Genomic DNA, 21,992 nt, shown 5'->3' on the forward strand with positions numbered 1-21,992 from the left:
CCTCAGCTCACTGCACTGCCGGTGCAATGTTCTTGGCCGCGGGGCTGCGACCTCCTACCAGGCAGCGCAGTGGTGCTCTGTACTGCGTGGTGGAGTGGCTGGCTCCAGCCAGGTGGCACGGCTGCCTGTCCTGGTGCTCTGGGCAGCGCGGCTGTAGCGCCGCCAGCCACCGTACCAGGCAGTGCGGTAAGGGGACAGGGAGCAAAGGGGGTTGGATAGAGGACAGGTGAGTTCGGGGTGGTGGTGGTCAGGGGCAGGGGTGTGGATAGGGGTCGGGGCGGTCAGAGGGTGGAGAAAAGGGGGGTTGAATGGGGACAGGGGTCCCAGGTGGCAATTGGGAAGGGGGGGGTTGGATGGGGTGGCGGAGGGGGCAGTCCGGAGCTGGGGTTCTGGGGGTGGTCAGGGGACAGTGAGCGGGGGGCTGGATAGGATAGGGGTCCTGTGGGGGCCGTCAGGGGACAGGGAACAGGGGGGTTGGATGGGGCAGGAGTCCCGGGGGCGCCATCAGGGGGTGAGAAGCGGGGGGGGGGGTGGATAGGGGGCGGGGGCCGGGCCTGGCTGTTTGGGGCAGCACAGCCTCCCCTAACCAGCCCTCCATACAATTTTGGAAACCCAATGCGGCCCTCAGGCCAAAACGTTTGCCTGCCCCTGCACTAAACAGTCTGGCAGTAGAGGCCATGGGGTGGTTTCAGTTGAATCCTGCCCTGCACTCACCCAACAGTGATGGCTCCTGCAGTTCTTGTGCTGTGGGGCTGGCTGGGTTTGGCGCGGTGCTCTGCTCCAGGCATTGCAACTTCTGGGGTTGCAGCACCGCTCAAGTTTGGCCCTGCCTCCTTGACTGGACCAAATTTGTGAGAGTGGAGTTGTGACCTGGCTCATGGGGTTGCAGTGCCACTCACTCAAATTTGGCATATCCCGACTCCCATCATCATGACACTGGGCCAAACCTGAGGGGCTCTGGGACACCAGAGGTTGCAGTGCCTGGAAGAGGTAGGCAAGCACAGCCATCCCCTTGGGACAGGAGCTGCTATGCGACCTTTTGAAACATTCTAGAGACCCAATTTTGGGTCCTGACCCATGGGTTGAGAAACCTGGTCTACACTACCAACTTATGTCAGTATAGCTACATCGCTCAGGAAAATCCACCCCCCTAAGCAACAAAGTTATACCAACCTAACCCCCAGTGCAGACAGCACTATGTTGACAGGAGGGCTTCTCCCTTCGACATAGCTACCGCCTCTCGGGATACCCACGTGGATGGGAGAAAGGCATAAGCAATGTCTTCACTAAGTGGTGAGCTGTGCTGCAGCAGCGCTGTAGAATGTCAACAAGCCCTGAGTAAGTTTTCCAGACCCGAAGAAGAGCTCTGTGTGCAAAGGAGCAAATGCTTTTCAAATGTTTTGAAACACAAACATATTTGCATTTGTTATGGCTACACATAAAATTATATTAATGATTTCAGCTCTTAATATACTTTTATAGATAATCTGCAGTTTACCAGCAGAAACTATAGCAACTGCTATATTGCATTCCTTGCACTTTTCATCACTGGCAGGCAATGTTTTCTCTCTCCTTACCTCAGAGGCAACTATCAAAAAATATAGCAATCACTTTAAGGAGCTATTTTAACATGAAAATATGAAAGCAATAATAATGAACTAGCAATTTTTTTTTTAATATATCTTGGTGTTATTTGATCTCAGAGAACTTATATTTTCATATAAAAAGGTAGTGTTGGTCAAGTACTTACTTTCATACAGCAGGGCAATCTGGTTATATTATGACAAAACCTGCAACATTTCATCAACATTTAAGTTTACAAAAAGTAGCAGTTACAATATACTTTTAAAAGAAAGAAAACACTGAATATTGAACTCTTCCTACCTTCAGTAACTTTACTGCACAAATCAAATTGTTGTCCACAGGATTAGAAAAAAGCGCGTTCAGTAATTCCCGAAGGCCAGTCTGCAGAATCTCTGCTCGCATTACTTGCCCTTTTGTTCCCTTAATCTACAAATGACCAAAAACCATGTCTGAACACTTAAAATGGATTCAAATTATTTCTAAAGTTTGCTATAAAGGTTTCCCCTCTTCAATTCTGTAAAGGTCGATGTGATAATACAGCAATTGGATTTGACAGGTGGAGGAATATGAAAAAGTTTAATAAAAACTCCAAAAAAAATTCTAAAGTAGCTTTTCTATAAAATTTGACATACAGCATACTTGCTGGATGGTATTGCATAATGACTGTATTAGCACTTGTTTGGGAGGACCTACATAAATGCGTGTGTGACTTCCCCATTCATGAGTGACAAAGGTCATCCCAAGCTCTTGAGAATAAAAACCTTTCTACCACACCATTATGTGCCCTGTTTCCCCTCCAGCTCACATTTGGAAAGTTCTCTTTGTAATTAGAAGTTCTAGAAACTGTTTTTTAAAATAAAGGTTAGATTCTGCAAGAGCTGATGGCTGTCACCTGGGAAAAGTCTGACTGCCATCAGCAAATGAGCAAATGGCTTTTTTGAGGTCTAGTTATAAACAAATTAATGTGCAATACATACATTTCTTTTGTGATTAGGTTCCCCAAAACAGCAAAGCACATACTTAATTTATTGGAACATTCAATTAAATTGAAACATGCACCAAATTTAAAAACCAATGAAAGGAAATATATACGTTCTAAAAATCTCATCACATATTTACTGGTGAAACTCACCAGGGTAAGATTAAAAAAAAAATAAATAAAAAAAATCATATATATGGAAAATGAACTGGCATGCTTCAAGGCATAAGCCAAGTTCTAACTGATAAGAGTTAGGAAGGAACTTCCCCTATCAGCTGGTTCTTGGATTTGAGTACAGTAATATATATTGTGGTGGTTTCACCAGGCAAAAAACTCATTTCAAAACAGAGAAAGGAGACACCTCATGCTGACTGGTCTGCCCTAGCTTAAGAAAGAAAGATAGACAGACAGCATCCACATCAAATACTGACTTTAAGAAAGTTGCTCTTATTATAATTTATTAGAAGCATTTTTAGTCTCTAAATGGCTTGTTCTTGTGTTGTTTTCTGAGACTGATGATAATGAATCAGTTTTGAAGTTCCTAGATGGTTAAAGGTTCAATGACATAAAAGATTAATAAAATTTGATCTTTTATTTTAATGTGTTTTTTTTAAAGAAATTTTAAATGAGTAACAAAAAAGGGCCACGACACAGAACTTTTTTCTTACCTCGAGGTTAAGATAAAGTTCAGCTAAAAACAGCACAAAAGCATGAAATTGTTTTCGAGTAGCCTCATCACCTTTTGCTGCTTGATCTCTGTTTTCATACTCCGTTCGACACCTACAAAAACATCTTCAGAATCAAACTACTATTACTGCTAGAAATTCTAGTGTTCATAAGAGATAGCGTGTTAAACAGTTAAAATGCTGTGAACTACTAAACTGGATAGAAAATATCTCAAGGACACTGAATACAGGACATCAATAAAAAAGGGACTGATTCATGAAGGAATGTATAGACTTCATACAGACAATATGAATTTTTTTCTTTTACATTAATTAACTTAATTGTATGATTTCAAAAAAGGCAGTGTTTTCTAGTCCTGAAAGAATGGAAGCAGACAGCAGAATGGAACAAAACATATTAATTTTTTTAAATTATATCACTGATATATATTTTTTCCCTACATTGTCCCTATACAAGTTAAATATTGTTAAGTAGGTCCAAGAAGATGTAACGGACACACAGTAAGTAGAAGTTGAGTAGGGATATTTTAAATGATAGTTTCTCATATCCTTCTGTTAGTGGCTTCATGTGCAACACCACAGACTATTTTACACCACTTATAAACATGTATCACCCATATAACCTTGGCCCATCAGTTATAAATGATTGATATGTATAGTTTAATTGTAAATCAAAATGAGATGGCGGACTACAGTTGAATGGAAATACAGAACATAAAAAAGATGAAAGGGAATAAGGTGCATAGAGTGAAAGTTACAGATGCAGGCATTATATACTGACACATAATTCAACCAATTGGCCCTGTCAATACTGGTTCTCCACTTGCGAAGTAACTCCCTGCTCTCCATGTGTCAGTAAATAATGCCTGCATCTGTAACTTTCACTCTATGCATCTGAAGAAGTGAGGTTTTTACCCACGAAAGCTTATGCCCAAATAAATCTGTTAAGTCTTTAAGGTGCCACCAGACTCCTTGTTGTTTTTGTAGATACAGACTAACACGGCTACTCCCTGATACTTGATAGGGAATAAGGGGCAGTTTTGTATAGAAATCTAAGTACCCGTACCAAACAAGGTCTTTGGAAATGTGCATACCAATACACAGCAACAGAGAATCTCAGGGACCAATCCTTTTCATTATCAAGCATTGTCAGTGATAATTTGATGGAACAGAAAGGGACTTGGCTGTGAAGTATGACTGATTTAGGATTATGTTTGGATAGAAGAACATGCAAGTTAAGGTTGGCATAAATATTAATGTTATTTCCTGGATTTTCAGTGTCAACATTGATAAAAAAACCACATGAGCAACCTTAACTAAGTTTTCTAGATGGACTAACAAGGCAAACCTTCCTGAACACATTTGTGTTTCTAAGCCCAGTTCTAGAGAGCTGAGCATGATTGTGGTTTAATGGATTGATTTTGGGACTGGGAACCATAAACTTTTAATCCGAAATACTGAAGTGGATTTGCTATATTGGTCTTGGGCAAGTCTTATTCTCCCTGCTTCTTTCAAGCATAAGCTTCTATAGCTTTTCTTCCAAAGTGCTATCTGTGATGCTGGCAGATGAGGTGCCAGTTCATGCCAAGGCCCCTAAGCCTCACTGAACACAAATGACAAATGCATTGCTGGAAACCAATCTGGCTCACCTGTGTGTTACTATTGTTAAAATAGATATTAGAGTTTTAAGAATTTATTAATGTATTAAGAATGTATTTAGTGTTTAGACTTTATGAAATGCTTGTATGATGCTGCATGTATTAATCTTACTAATATTATCTGCATTATCAGGTGATATTTAAGTGTTTGCTCTGTAACTATAAAAAGTTTGCTAAGATTATAAACCCCACAGCCAGGAGAGAAGCATTACCAAGTGCAATATACTAGTTTACCACAAGAGACATCATCTCCTCCTCCAACAAAAGAAGGCCCATAGCACCAGACAAACCATTATGGAACATCAGTGGACAAAATACTTTGTTGATTGCTTCCCTCACACCTATGAAGACAGCAGGAGACTGGACTAGATGACCTCTCGAGGTCCCTTCCAGTCCTACGATTTTATGATTCTAGGTGCACAAGCCCTCATCCCATCACAGATTGAACACTGGGGGAAGGGAATAGAAATCCTCGTTAAAGAGAAATCATCATTACTATGCTGCTTGGAATTGGGAGAGGGCAATAGTTCTAAGCATAAGCCAGGGATCCCCAAGTCGCTTAGTTTGGTTAGCCCTAAAAGACATAGTGCTTGCATATATAGCAGCTACTATCACCTTTTTGGAACTTAAGACTGTAACACGTGTGTGTGTATGGTTATCTGCTTTAACCTTGTAAATAACTCATTTCTTTTTCCTAATTAATAAATCTTTAGTTAGTTTATTACAGAATTGGCTACAAGCATTGTCTTTGGCAAGAGATCTAAGGCATAACTGACCTGTGGTAAGTGACTGGCCCTTTGGGATTTGGAGTAACCAGAATATCATTGTGATTTTTGGTGTAAGGGACCATCTATCACAAACGCAGGCTTGCATGGGTGACAAGATAAACTGGAATGCCCCAGGGGATTGTCTGTTATAGTGCTTGTCAAGTTCACATTTGTTACTTGATTGATGAAATCTAATACAAAACATTATGGCTGCTGATTAATTGCAGCTAACTTACGCGAACAAAAAAAATTAATCAAGTTTTAAAAAATTGTGATTAATCACACTGTTAAACAATAGAATACCAACTGAAATTTATTAAATATTTTTGGATTTTTTCCTACATTTTCAAATATAGTGGATTTAAATTACAACACAGAATACAAAGTGTACAGTACTCCCTTTAAATTATTCTTATTACAAATATTTTCACTGTAAAATGTTTAAATAGTATTTTTCAATTCACTTCATACAGGTACTGTAGTGCAATGTCTTTATCATGAAGTGTAACTTACAAATGTAGATTTTTTTTTTTGATACATAACTGCACTCAAAAACAAAACAATGTAAAACTTTAGAGCCTACAAGTCTACTTAGTCCTACTTCTTGTTAAACCAATCACTAGGACAAACAAGTTTGTTTACATTTATGGGAGATACTGCTGCCTGCTTCTTATTTACAATGTCACCAGAAAGTGAGAAGAGGTATTCGCATGGCACTTTTGTAGCCGGAGTTACAAGGTTTTTACGTGCCAGATATGCTAAACATTTGTATGCTCTTCCATGCTTCGGCCACCATTCCAGAGGACATGCTTCCATGCTGATGATGCTCATTAAAAAAAATAAATGCGTAAATTAAATTTGTGACTAAACTCCTTGGGGGAGAACTGTATGTTTCCTGTTCTGTTTTACCTGCATTCTGCCACATATTTCATGTTATAGCAGTCTCAGATGATGACCCAGCACGTTTGTTTTAAGAACACTTTCACAGCAGATTTGACAAAATGCAAAGAAGGTATGAATGTGAGATTTCTAAAAACAGCTACAGCACTCGACCCAAGGTTTAAGAATCTGAAGTGCTATCCAAAATCTGAGAGGGATGAGGTATGGACCATGCTTTCAGAGGTCTTTAAAAGAGCAACACTCCAATGCAGAAACTACAGAATCCAAACCACCAAATAAAAAAAATCAACCTTCTGCTGGTGGCATCTGACTCAGATGATGAAAATGAACATGTGTCGGTCCGCTCTGCTTTGGACTGTTATCAAGCAGAACCCATCATCAGCATGGACGCATGTCCTCTGGAATGGTGGTTGAAGCATGAAGGGACACATGAATCTTTAGTGTATCTGGCACATAAATATCTTGCGACGCTGGCTACAACAGTGCCATGTGAACACCTGTTCTCAATTTCAGGTGCGATTGTAAACAAAAAGTGGGCAGCATTATCTCCTGCAAATTGTAACCAAACTTGTTTGTCTGAGCGACTGGCTGAACAATAAGTAGGACTGAGTGGACTCGTAAGCTCTATTGTTTTGTTTTTGACTGCAGTTATGTAATAAAAAAAAAATCTACATTTGTAAGTTACACTTTCACAATAAAGAGATTGCGCTACAGTACTTGTATGAGGTGAATTGAAAAATACTATTTCTTTTAACGTTTTTACAGTGCAAATATTTGTAATCAAAAATATAAAGTGAGCACTGTACACTTTATATTCTGTGTTGTAATTTAAATCAATATATTTGAAAATGTAGAATATCTAAAAATATTTAAATAAATGGTATTCTATTATTGTTTAACAATGCGATCAATTTTTTTAATCGCTTGACAGCCTTACAAAACATATAACCAGTTTGGGGCTTGTGCCCTGGTTTGTGGCAATCTGCCCTAAGGTTGGCACTCATGTCCGTGAGCATCTTCAGACAGCTTGACACCATCATTTCAAAAACTGTATTCCACACACAAAGCCATGCAAATTGAGTTCTAATAACTTGAAAATTTGGACTGAGAGTGGAAGAATCATGAGATTGCACCCTGAGACAGGAAAGCACAAGAGACCCAACCCCAAAAGGGGACAGAGGTGTAGCTAGCTCTGTAATTGTAATAAATATATATTAAATAATGGTTTTCTAAATGCTACACAACATTTATTTGACTCATATGGGTGTAACCAAGAGTTATCCCCAATTTCATTTGTTACAAAATAAAACGGAAGCAAACAAATGAATAGAAGAACTAGAAGGGAGGTTGAACAAGCCCTTAATTTGTTTTCTGAGAAAATAATTTGCTTTAAATAGCAACTGAACTTTCCATCTCTATCTCAAATCATTTGTGCACTATACTTAGTTTCAGAGTTGTGGTCAACCTGGCCTTTCCAGCAGGGAAATAACTTTATTCTAATCAGTATTTTATCTGATAACTAGCAAAACAAAAAGTAGAATGTAAGGTATAAAAGTTTTTAACAGTGAGGGTAATTAACTATTGGGACAATTTACCAAAGGTCACGGCGGACTTTCCATCATTGACAATATTAATTTGTAAATATAAGTCCTATACTGTATTTATTATCTGAGTATAATATTTAATATTAATAATCTAGAATTAGGATGCTCACAAATCACTCAGGGAAAGAAGGAAATAAATATTCAACAACATGGTAACAGACTCTGCTCCAATAAAGTATTTTATTAATCATGAAATAGAGGAGTGGATCCTTTGGAGAGTTCCTAGAAATCCACAGTAGTCAAAAGTTGTTTAAAAGAAAAAACATCTATTCAATGTCTAGTATCTTTCCTGGGAGGTCAAAGGGTTAGAAATTCAGACTCTTAAGAGGGGAAAGAATTAGTGCTTCTTATTGCCCAGCAGCAGATTTCTCCCGATTCACGGATGTGATGATAGCCTCAATGCTGATTAACATGTGTTTAGCTAGAAATCTACTGATTGCAGGAGAGTATAAGAAAAATTTAAGAAGAAAAGAACAAATCTTTACAGCTCTGACAATGACCCAAAGGACCCTTGGGAAAAGGAAGAATAATTTCTTTTAAAGACTAAATCTTATGAAGAAAAACTATAAATTTAAGTATACCTTTTAAGTGCACTAATCTGTCAAGCCTTTTGCCATACAGATTAATAAAAAGTGCTCCCCATAATTTATTAGAGGCCAAGAATACCCCTCTTTGAAAATAGGATTACCTCAACAGAACTCTTGATTCAAAATAAAGTGCCTTGCCAAAAGAACTCTGAAGAGAGAATCCTATTCTTTTATACTGCACTTAGTCTCTCTCAGTCTCATAAGTGTATTTCTAATCAGAAGACAAACTTGAGAACAAAAAAAGTGAAATATCAAAATCCTAAAAATGGTTTTAATACAAACAACTCAGGAAATTTAAGAACTGTTGGTGGCAGCAGCAGAGCATATTGACATGCAAGAGAAATTCAGAAGCAATATGATACAGACACTGCAGAGATATGTCACTCTTGAATTTCAAGGGGAAGGTGCAAGTTACTTCACTGAGGAAGCACATTTTCCTTTTCAAACAAGAGACTAAAACAGGACGCTTTAGAAGTTATGAAAAATTGGAAAAAGATTGTGGGGGATACTACACTGATTTTTGGAGGAACTAGTTTCCAGTCAGCTTTATTAGTAATTTATTAATTCACAAATTCATCAAAAATGAGGGTCTTGGTCTTGAATACGTAGCTTTCATTTAAAATCTCAGTCTAAACTTTGCTTTATATTAAATATGTATTTTGACTCCTTTGAACTAAGTTCGGAGGTAAAGACAAAAGGAGGAAAACAAGTCATTTTTAAGCATACTAGTTTTTCCTCATCATAAAAATACAGGTAGATACTGACCTCTGAAGTAACAATTGCCGGAAGTTTCCACTTTGTGGATTAATGGTTAGGTGATGAGATAGATAATTACACAGCCGTGCTCCCATGTAGGAAAAATTGGGGACAGATGTGGCCTTCCAAAATAAATTCAGAAAATAAATTATTATTCACAATAAATGAAAATTAGCTCATTAGGAAATAAAGATATCTTTCAGTAAAAGCACTTGATCAACACCAATGGATTTCTAAAAAGCTGGCTATATCATTGAGTAGCAGACTAAGCAAAAAGAGAGAACTTCAATAACTGTTATTTGTAACATGCTTAATTTCAGCAAGGGATTGCTCAGAGAGTCTAATGGCAATTCAATATCAAACCAGCTTTCCCCACACCCTGAAGTCTTGACTTTGTAAAAATGCCAACACCCTCCAGCATGATGGCACTGTAAGAGCAGTAGGACAACGGAACAGACTGCCTAAGGAGGTTGTGGAAGCCCCTTCACTGGAGGTTTTCAAAAGGAGTCTGGATAGCCACCTGTCCTGGATGGATTAGATACAACAAATCCTGCATCTTGGCTGGGGGTTAGATTAGATGACCCTTGCAGTCCCTTCTAACCCTATGATTCTGTGTCTCAGTAATTCCTCCTTCCCTTCACATCCCAATGCCCAGTGTATTTGAAAGTTACACTCCATTAGTAATTTATTGTTTACCTCAACATCAATACTTAGATGAAAGTTCAGAAAAACCTAAGAATGCTGTCAACATAAAAACAGCCAAAAACTCAACTAAAAATGCTTGTGTATCACTCAATAGGCAAAGCACTTAACACCTGGGAAACAGAGTCATAACCATTATAAACTAGTCAAGGTTGCAAAACCTTTGTTTTCTCCCTGTTCTCCTAAAAAAGACACTACTTAATTTTGGGAGGAAGGGAGGTCTATTTTTTGAACTTTTATATCACTCTGAATTAAATGAGCAAAATATTTCAAAAGCTGTGTTTTTTAATAGTAGAAACATTTTGATCTGTAAATGAAAGTCTATTCTAAAAATTGAAAAGGGAAGGACATCAAGATTTTTGTTATTCTATTAGGAAGCAATATGAAATTTAGAGAGCCCTCTAGAAGCCTGTGAAAAAGGGTAACGGGTAAGCGACATTGGTGATTAGAAAGAAGATCATGGCTAGCAGTTACAATCAACAGTCAGATGCTGAAGAGATGGGATTGGGTACAATTGTGAACTGTTAGGAGGGCTTCGTTTGCTAGAATCTAGAAACTAAAACAGAGGTGTGCTGGGCATTTGATAACGTTGCTCTCTACAAAGGTAGCTAGTTCATTTTTCTTTTAAGACTTCAGTGATGAATTCACATAGACGGTTGTTTCTCTTTCTAAAAGGCAAAGCTAAATGGAAAAGCTATTGTTCAGTAAAACAAACTGACTGTTTACTGATTACCAAATATTAGCATATGAATTCCTGACTCAACATGCCTAAAACTGAAAGAAGGAAGTGGTACAAAACAAATGATTGGACTGTAATAATTAAAACAAATGTTATCAAGAGTTATTCAGGAATGGATAATGGATTCATACTCTTCTAGGAAGCCATTTTCTTCTGACTCTTCAAAATCAAACATTTCATTGAAATTTTTTCTATTGAAATGAAATAGCAGAAAATTGATTAGTTTGATGCTGCTGCAAGCAATACATTCTCAATACAGGCATCATAGACAGAACTTCTAGCAACTCTTCAATTTCAGTTTCTTTCAGAAGCAGCTTGCTTGTCTGCAACACCCCAAAAATGGCAAATTCTGTGATTATGCCAGACTTGAACTTGATAGGTAAGATACAAAGTTATTTTATGCTAATAATATCACCTTTAATGTAGCACAAAATGAATAAGTTAAAAGAAATGATCGAAGCACTTTTCCCTCATGTTATATATATATATTATATATATATATACACATATACACATACATACACACACACACACACACACACACACTCACACACTCCACCAGACAAATTTACACTTGTGATTCCACTGCTAAGAGACTGCAAATGGAGAAAGATAGGAAAGAAAGAAAGAAAGAATTAAGAATCAACACTGACAATGTAAACTAGTTTGTCAAACGGGATAATCGAACAATGGCTATACTCCATAGAGGAAAAATGCTTTCCTACTTAATTATTAATTCTACATCCAAAATTAAAACCACACAGCTTTATGTCCAAAATGCAAATGATGCCATTCAAGAAGGATGAGAAGAATACTGACATGGAGGTCTTTACCATTTGCTTAATGAAAATAAAATGATACGGTCATCCAAAACGTCTGATGTATGGGCGTTCAGCACACTAGTTAAAAGCCATTGACAAAGTAGCAACACTGTGGAAATTACAAAAAAAACCCACTAACCGGCTTAATGCTTGGTTGAAAAAGGAGAAATCATGCCTCAGCTTCCCTAAGACACTCTAGATCTCTTAGGAAAAATTGTGTGTCTGTCCAACTGTGAGAATATAATTAAATTTGTACTATGCAGGCCATCAAAACAGCACCCATTTGATATAAGAGGGTACTAAAATTACAAACATAACTGAAAGCGGTTTCAGAGGGATTTGAAAGATTACAGGCTGAAGAAAGTGCTGCAGTTTCACTGAAATCTCATCTGATCTAAGTGAAGACCTAGAACCACATAAGAACAAAAATGAAAATTGATTCTATGGAACTTTTTCAATACTTTGCCAACATGACTGAACCAATCAAGGTCAGAAGCAGAATCCAAAACAAAACCGCCTCTTCCCACCCTCACACCCAAAATGTAGCTGATGCAATGTAATCCTAAATTTAGTCCTTCTCTAATATTTAAAAATTGAATATTCAGGTTTCTAGCCCAAATTCCATGTTTCCAAAGGACAGTGTGACAACAACATTGCATCAAAATGGTAGAAAGTTGTAGATGTCAAATCATGAAAGACAGAATAGCTGAATTCAGAACTGACGGGTTTTTTTTTGTTTGTTTGTTTGTAAAAGAAGATCTGTACTTCTGTCTTGTTAGGACACCATCAATTGAGCAAATGCTTATAACACACCGGAATTGATTTGTTTGAAATTTTTGTAATAGGTCAGATGCTGAAAAATTAATTAAGTTGGTAAAAGTGTAATATTATCTAGGAGATACAAAAATAATTGTATGCCTAACTAATTAGTAGATTGGGAACTCAAATATTATATTCTTGTGTTTTACATACAGAACTGCAAACTTTTCAGTTTGGATACTATAAGTGCGTTATGTTTAAGATGGAGTCATAATGTATACATTATGCATTGTATCACTTTGGGTGGTCTACCTCCACTGGTTCCTCTACCGCATTTGAGGAAATCACAGCAACTCAAAAATAGGCTAAAGCAAAAAATGGTTAATTGTTAAAAAGAAATATTAAAATTGTCAGACAATTTTACTCTACATGAAATCTCCTTGCTACTTCCATATTTGTATATATAAAAAAGTTTTACCTATTTCCTCCCTTCCTCCCCCCCAATAAACTTGAGTTGCATACACTAGGTTCTCTATTCATGGTGCTCCATGGAGAATTAAAATTGGAAAAATAACAGTGATGCTGCCAATTGAAGCACTGATAAAGGAAGGGAGGGTTGGATGAACTGTTTGCTTAACTGGAATAAGTCTTTTTGGAAAAATATGAGAAACTTTATACAGGCTAGGCTCCCATATGACTGATCAACCATTCATTCAGCTCAATATTCTTCAAATTATTTCACACATCAGACCAAAGCCAATTTACAAACTTACACCCTCCTGAAATATTTTAAGATCATTCTCAAATTCTATTTTAAAGCTGAATACAATTTTTGTTTCAATCAACATTTGTTATTTTTCACTTTCTGTAACAAGTAGTAATTACAAATGTTGCATGAAATTAAGCCCAAAGCCCTGGAAGAACAATTGATATTAGCTCATTAGCACAGAAAAATTGTTCTTCTTAACCTCTGAGGATAGGACAAGAAGCAATGGGCTTAAATTGCAGCACGGGTGGTTTAGGTTGGACATTAGGAAAAACTTCCTAACTGTCAGGGTGGTTAAGCACTGGAATAAATTGCCTAAGGAGGTTGTGGAATCTCCATCACTGGGTATTTTTAAGAGCAGGTTGGACAAACCTGTCAGGGATGGTCTAGATCAGGGATCGGCAACCTTCGGCACGCGGCTCGCCAGGGTAAGCACCCTGGCAGGCCGGGCAAGCACCCTGGCAGGCCGGGCCGGTTTGTTTACCTGCCGAGTCCGCAGGTTCGGCCAATCACGGCTCCCACTGGTCGTGGTTCGCCGCTCCAGGCCAATGGGGGCGGCGGGAAGCGGTGGCCAGCACATCCCTTGTCCCGCGCCATTTCCCGCAGCCCCCATTGGCCTGGGACGGCCAGTGGGAGCCGCGATCGACCGAACCTGCGGATGCGGCAGGTAAACAAACTGGCCCGGCCCACCAGGGTGCTTACCCTGGCGAGCCGCGTGCCAAAGATTGCCGATCCCTGGTCTAGATAATATTTAATACTGCCTTGAGTGCAGGGGACTGGACTAGATGACCTCTCGAGGTCCCTTCCAGTTCTATAATTAGCTTAGCAACACTGCTCTTTCCAATGCTTCCCCAATTACTACATAGTTCAATTCAAGACCTTCACCCTCATATTTATGGCCATCCATAGGATTGGATCTATCTATCCCAGAGATTAGCTCTTTCTTCAATCGTGATTTTCCAAAACAGATACATTCCAATGCAAGCATAGAATCTTCAGCCAGTAGAGAAGCGTTTCCCAGTGTCAGGCACACAAAGGGATATGGGCAGATCCCTCAATTGTTTTCCAGTCTCGGCTTTCGTTTTTTAAAACGTAAATCTTTAACTGTTAAGAAGAAAACCCTCAAAAATTGACTCAGTTTTAACTGATGAAGCAGTGTCTGTCTGAGTTTGCAGAGAAACTGCAACAATAGCTCTGGGAAGTATTAACTTGCCCATTCGTTGTGATGGAAGGAGGATTCAAAGGAACTGCTGTCACCTTTCATTAATCTTTATTATACAAACTCCAACATATGTCCCTGGCAGCCCTCAAATGCCAAGAAACTAAAAAAGTGAGCCTCAGAAGTAGGACTACAAGTATCTTGTTCAGTCCCACATAACAGTGAATCTCATACTAAGGATATATCTACACCGGGGGGTAGGGCGGGGGGGGGAAGACCCACAGCAACGCGTCTCAGATCCCGGGTCACTGGGCTTGCACTATGAGGCTAAAAATAATGGTGGAGACATTTGGGTACAGGCCAGAACCTGAAGACGCACCCCTTTTGCCGGGTTTCAGAACCCGGGCTCCTACACTGCTATTTTTAGCCCTGTAGCACAACCCTGCAAGCCTGAGTCCATTGACCCAGACTCTGAGACTCACTGCTGTGTCTTTTTTTTTTTTTGGGGGGGGGGGGGGGGGGAGGCAGAGAGAAAGCAGTGTAGACATAACATCTACGCCTAAGTTGCAAGACATCAGAGAGCAATAGAGAAATGAATACAGCTGGAAATGGCAGTGCGAACAAACAAGTGATATTTATCCTCCCCTTTGAGATATGAAAGAGTAACCCACTTCCAGTCACTATTTTCAATTTACAGGGCAAAAGCTTTGCCCAGATACTTCAATCTCACATATGAATGGAACTATACTATAAAAATATTACATGTACACAGAAATGCTAGTTGATATACGGTGATATGCAGCAATCCTAGAAATCCATTTGCTGGGGGAAAAAAAAAAACCCCGCAGAATTTGCGTTTTTACAGAGAATCTTTAGTTTTTGCATTAAAATAAATAAATAAATAAAAACATACACAATAGAACCCGGTACCACCAGCACATGCACAGGAATATGGGAAATTGATGCTGTCAGCCCTGGGCAGCGGGGCTCCCGCTACCCGATTTCTTTTAATTTTGGAGAAACACTGATTTTTATGTTTTTTATCTGAGAATTTTGGAGGTTTTTTTAAATCAGAGAAAACTAGGATTCCTGGTGATTTGTATCTTACATATTTTAATAAATTCATGCTCTGTAGCAAAATCCTACAATAGAACAATGCTATAAATAGAACAATACACAGGCTACCTGTCGATAGATGAGTTCAACAAGCTCTTGTAATGCTTCATCTGTAGTGACCCAACCATTCAGTGTCTCTGCATAATGCTCTATTTCAGTTTCAAAACAGCCTGGTTGTTCAGTGAGGTGATTTAAGAAATCCTGTACGTATTCTGTCAGAGTTGGATAGCCATCACATCCATCTTCAAAAGAGGAATCCTAGAGCAATGAAGTAATATACCTATGGTTAGAGGCTACTTAAAAAGAAATCTAAAATAATATGTGCCAGTATCCTCTCTAACAGTGGCCAGCACCAGATATTTCCAAGGAAAGTGTAAGAACCTTGCCGTGGGCAGCTGTGGGATGATTTTCCCCCAACATTAAATCTCATCCTAACCTCTAATAGTTAGACATTGGTTTAAACCAGGAAGCATGAAGGTTAATATCCCCTCCAAAAATCGTTAGCATTAAGTATTATAACTCTGGATATTCTTGTTATCCATATAAATTTCCAATCCTTTTCTGAATCTTGCTAAGCTCTTGCCTCAATGACTTCCTGTAGCAATGAGTTCCACAAACAACATTTTTTAACAGTCTCCCCAAAACATTTTCACAACATTTTATGTTTTCCCCTTAACTTGTTTTAAAATTAAATAAAAACATTTATCTGGTTTAATTTTACAGGACTCTACATTATCTAAATTAAGCCAACAAATAGTTGATAAGTTATAGACCCTACTTAAGGGAACAAACTGAACCAAGAGTACTTTTGGGGAACTTGACTTTGTAAAGACTTCTTCAGACCATAAGCCGACAAATCCCTTCTACAATGAGTTAACAAAAAATTATTGAAACACAATTAGAACAGGAGTACTTGTGGCACCTTAGAGACTAACAAATTTATTAGAGCATAAGCTTTCATGGGCTACAGCCCAAAACCTGAAACACAACTGTCAACTTTAAATAATATCTGAGAAACACTAAACTTGACAATGATTTTACATCCATATTTTTATTATATGCAATGCTTAATTAACAAATCCTCACACAGCTTGCTAGATATTGTATTTCTACATTAAGAAGCATCGCAGTCTTTATAATAATCCAGTAAACTATCATGTGAATATGTGAAAAAAATTAAGTATTGTAAAATAAAGTAAAATTATTCTTTCCCATAACTGCTGAGTTACTGCATAGCAACCACAATTCACATTAGGCAGGTACAGAAGAACAGGTGCAGGTTCAAACAGCATCCTTGAAAGCTGCTTCTACAGCCAGAGGGGAGTGCAGAGACAGCAACAAGTAAAAGAAACAGCTGACAATCAGAAGCAACAGCTATTGGGATGTACTGGAAACCCTCATTTGGCAGAAAGATGAAGGACTTGGAGATGGGAGGAAGATAACAATTCATCTTGGAGAAGTAGGAGGATAAAACTGAATTCATTTTTTGAGGGTGGCCTCAAGCTTCAGTTAGCTTAGACGTGTCCCTGCATTAACACACCCTCTGTAGTTTAAAGGATAACTTCTGTACCACATCCATCATATACAGCTCTAGTGTACTATAGTTTTGAGGGAATTCTGTCTGAGGACACTGTGTACCAAATGGGAGGGGAAAATGCATTATACATATTACTGCTACCAATACAGGACCAGCTTGGTGGCACCTGATACACAAAGGACCAATTTAAATCTAGCCCTCAGGCCACTAATAATACAAATAATAAAAAATAATACCTAGCTCTTATATAGCACTTTTCATTGGATCTCAAAGCACTTTACAAAGGAGGTGAGTATCACTGTCTTCACTAGTATCTCAACTAAAAGAAGGTCTCTGCTAGTCAGGAACTCCAGAGTGATCCTAGTTATTTCTAAGTGGCAATCAGCTAATAAAAGACAATGCTCACAAATTCATATAGGGTCTGATCCAAAGCCACTAAAATCAGTTGGAAGATTCCCATTAATTTCAAAGAGCTCTGTATTAGGCCCATAGTACGCAATCCTCCAGCTAAAGTCAATAGCAGCAGGGCAAGACTGGAACCCGAACAATCCATAACAAAAGTCTACTTTTCCCCAAACATAGCCATTGTATGGAATTTAAAGATGTAATGATATGGAAAGATTGAAGAGGTAGTAACAAATGTTTGTTTTAGAGAGAGACAGAGAAACAGATTTAACGGCTGTGTCAAATCCTTGGCTGCAAGTCTGTCCCACCCCTAGTAAATGATATAGTAAGATAGTGAGCACTGTCCCAACATACCCTAGCTTGAAATGTTGGGCCAGATTTGTAGGTAATTGTTTTAACGACCTATAATTTATCATTTTAAAAAAAAAGTTTTCTTTAGCTTTTCTAGGAACATACTCCTCTGCCTTTAGATTATATACTGACCAGCTGAATCTTATAGGACTTTACAATGCAAGCTCATTGCAATCTTAAGCAGAGAGAGGTTGGTGCCTCTCCATAATCATCTGAAGAAAATGTGTAGCTTTATACTTCAGTAAATCTTATGAAACACCTATTGAACTCAATCCCCTTTGCCAATGAATTGTGGTAGGCAAGAAAAAGGAGTCTACCTGACTGAAAATTACTGAGGTGAAAACACTCTAGCCTTCTGCTGGAGTTACAGTAATGTTATTGTTGCATGTTCTACTCCTGGGGTATTCTGAGCCACTGCGAGTACACAGAATTCATGTCCACTGCATATTTCTTTGCTTCCCTGCAGAAAAATGACTTTCTGAAGGGGAAGGAAAGGGAAGATGCAAGAGCGGGGTCTCATGCCCCTCCCCAGCAATGTGAGTGCCTGATTTTGGGTTCCCGGAGCAGGCAGTGGAGAGGTAAATCACCACTGGGAGCGGGGGGGAGGGGAGAATCTGGGGACGCCCTGGCCGGTGGTACCTACCCTGTGTGGGTAGGGCTGGGCTGAGGAAGGACAGGACTTGCTCTTCCCCTGCAAAAATCACTTCAGTTGTCTCTGAATTACAGCAGCTATTTAACAGTGCACAGCAACACTATGCTGCAGATAAGACTATGAAGCTAATACTGTAAATAAAAGCACTGGGAGACTTTTAGGCACAAAGTAATTACGCAATTTGAATCTGATCTGAATAACAGAGTTCAACTGCTTACTTCTGCAAAAAAATGCTAAGGGGATCTTTAATGAACTGAACTCAACAATCCTTTGGTTGTAAGTGTCATCTGATCAAATAATCATGAAAAGTCTTAAAATTAATTCTCATTTATGAGAAATACTCACATATATTAAACAGAATATACAGTTTTCTATCCTACACCAATTATGCAGTCTGCTTTAAAGTACTGCATCTTTTGATTTATGTATTTCAAATTAATATATCTTTAGAAAGCAATGTATTCTTCTGTCCTGGTCCTTAAGTCACGCAAAATGCGTACCAGCATTTTAAACAGGAGCATCAAGTCAAAAAACATTAACATTAATCAATATGTAGGACATGACAAATTGGAGCAAAGAAGGCAACGTTTATGTGCCTGCACCATGCTCCGGAGGGACCACTTCTTTCAGGGAAAGTTTAGCTCAATCTCCACCCCTACTCCTTTGTCTTCAGAAACTGACAAATGGTACCATTTGCTACCCCTTGTATTCAGCTTACTGGTTATTAGGCGATGGAATGGCGGACAGCAATAGTTGGTCCAAATACAAGCTTCGGATTTAGAGGTGACTGACTCTATAGCCATCACCAATCGGTTCTCTTTCCCCATGTTTTAATATAGCTGGTGTTAAAATTGGCAATATAATTAGAAATTGGAAGCTACCAATCACAGATGTCACACAAATTTAGTTTCATCCATGTACAAAAAGTGTTTACACTGGTAGCCAGTTCAACACCTGAGGTCCCTTCCAACCCTGATGTGTCTATGAACACATCAGCATTTATATGTCACAAGTGATGTTAAAAATATGCATGTCAAAGGATCATATTTAAAATCCAGCTTTTATTTCTCCACCTATGTTTCTCAAAACATAGTTTTTCAGTATAATATAAAAGTAGTTGTCCCACCATTTATAAAACAACAGCATTAAAGTTTGAGGGTTGGTTGTTCAAACAATACAATTGGAATGCTAAATGATCTGAGTGATTATCATGGAATAAATGGAAAGGAAGACTCCAGGAATTCTCACCTGCCTCCCCAGGACTGGAATTATTACAGAGGGAACACTCAAGACAATAGCGTAGATGGTCAGAGAGGTCCACCTTGCATTATACTTATAAGCTGGTCATGAAGAAGCATTGCAGTCTCAGGAAGAGACTGCCTGCTGGGATATTGGTCAAATCAATGTGTGGTGTAATCAGGAAGGAATGCAGTTATCTGGGACAGAAAATCAGCACACAACAAAGACTTTGATGTATTCTGTGATATTCATTCAGATCACTTAACATTCCAATTTATTGCTGCAGGAAGTGGGCCTCTGGCATGGCTGAAGTTGGTGGGGGTAATCTAGTGCTTTCAAACCTCTGACATCTCACACCAAAAAATTATGAGAAACAAATTGACAATTTGAACCCAGTTAGATACCAAACACTTACTGTAAAACTAGGATTATATCCCGACGGATAAAACTCAGGTGCATTCACTGACAATTTTGATGTTGCCACTGGTGCCACAACCAACTGAGGTTTAGCCATTGCTGATCCACAATCGTGAGCTGCAATTTTATCTTGTGATACAGGGGGCACTTTTGTCTGCGGCATATGTTCTGTAAAGATTTTAAAAGCCATCATGTTACATTAACACCTCAATCCTAGAATTTATCAAATTTCTGCAATTTCACGCAAGTAAACAACCATATAATGGAATTCATATTCTTGGGGGATGGAAGAGAAAGCAAAATGACTTCAGGAGTCGCACATAAAGCAACCTGCAGAGAACTTTTTAAAATTAGTATTGTGGTCTTTAAGGTGTAAAAAGGCCTAAAAGGTTTTTAGTTTTAAGAGATTTTTTTACCTGGTATTTCTAAGAAATGTCAAGTCTGGTCTTCACTGGTTTTGCTAGAAAACTTGTAAGGATCTCAGATTTTTGTGATTTCTTGTACCTTAACTAAAACAGGAGAAGGCTCTGAATCTTTAGCAAACATTATTTTCTCCCAAATATTTTAACAAGACACTTCTATACAATCTGACTAAAAATCTCTTCTCCTTTCAATTGCTCAATTTTCAGTTTCTTATGATGTCATAATTTAGGCTTTGATAAAAAACACTTATGCACCTGCTAAGTTTACTACCCTAAGTAAGCTCATTTACTACAATAGGCCTACTCATGGTAGTAAAGCATATACATAAGTGTTTGCAGGATCCGAGCCTTAAATAGTTCTCTAATCAGCACAAAAATTTCCAGAGTAGACAGGATCTGAATTTCTAACCGTAAAAAACAAAAACAAAACAGCAACACACACGACTTTGTTTTAAACAAAACACATTTCAGGCCTTTTTTCTACATCGGAAAGAAGCTTATTTTTTCTCCCCTTTTTTGCAGGTCCCATTTAAGACAATTATACAAAAAATCTGAAACTACAAAAATCATCATTTCTAAATCACAGATGTCTGAAGAAATATTTGGCTAATCTTGTGGATTTCTCAACTTTTTTTTAAAATAAGTCTAAGACTGTCATTTATTGACAAGTACTATGAAAATTGCTGAATTTATATTTTAACAAACCATGCACCCTGTTGTAAGTCATTGCCTGAGAAACAGATCAAGCTATATTTCTTGTTTTTAAAAGTTATCTGCATGTTCACATGTATTTTTATACCTTTGTTATCTTTAGCTAGCTGAACTGTGGACGTAAAAATTTAGATACCCAGCATTGTTTCTTTGTTATCTGCTTCAGTAAACTATTTTTACAGGGGGAAAAAAATTGCTGGAGAAGAGAGCTGAGGAGGGAACCATTTATGAAAGGTTGAGATACAAACCTCACAATCTGCTGCCAAATAAAAGAGACGTGTGGATGGATAGAAAACACAGAAGAGGGTGGTCAGGGGACGCCTATGGCGATATATAATGCAACATCACCTCTAACAACCTGGGTACAGGCGTCAGCGAAGAGGTTATAGCGCCCTGGGGGGGAATAGGCAGGTGCCTGCCCTGGCTCTGCTCTGCTTGTTTCAGTTGAGGGTGGGGGGGACTGTTAGGTCGCTGCTCGGTCAGGGCCCCTGGGAGAGGGGCGCAGGGCGGCTCGCCAGTGGGACGAGACATGGGTCTCGGGGCCTCTGCTATGCTGGCCCTAGAAGAGCAGATCGCGCGGTAGGCAGGCAGGACGGTGTCCCTGCAAGCCGGCAGTAGGCGAAGGAGCGGGCTCCGGTGCCCGGTACGGGAAGGGGTTCCCTGGGGCTCCGGTGC

At 38.8% G+C, this 21,992-nt stretch overlaps 1 protein-coding gene across 1 annotated transcript in view; it reads right to left on the minus strand.

Moving 5' to 3' along the window:
- Window positions 1-21,992, minus strand: part of PAIP1 (poly(A) binding protein interacting protein 1) — a 34,555-nt gene that overhangs the window by 12,182 nt on the left and 381 nt on the right. The window contains exons 2-6 of the mRNA XM_024203115.3: window positions 20,183-20,352; window positions 15,653-15,841; window positions 9,531-9,643; window positions 3,232-3,343; window positions 1,885-2,010 (exon numbers count right to left, since the gene is read on the minus strand). Of these exons, the coding sequence (XP_024058883.1) occupies window positions 1,885-2,010; window positions 3,232-3,343; window positions 9,531-9,643; window positions 15,653-15,841; window positions 20,183-20,352 (710 nt within the window). The remainder of the gene's footprint in view (window positions 1-1,884; window positions 2,011-3,231; window positions 3,344-9,530; window positions 9,644-15,652; window positions 15,842-20,182; window positions 20,353-21,992) is intronic.

The sequence above is a fragment of the Terrapene carolina genome, unplaced genomic scaffold (genome assembly GCF_002925995.2).
Source record: "Terrapene carolina triunguis isolate 2854851 unplaced genomic scaffold, T_m_triunguis-2.0 Scaffold69, whole genome shotgun sequence".
Taxonomy (NCBI): domain Eukaryota; kingdom Metazoa; phylum Chordata; order Testudines; family Emydidae; genus Terrapene; species Terrapene triunguis.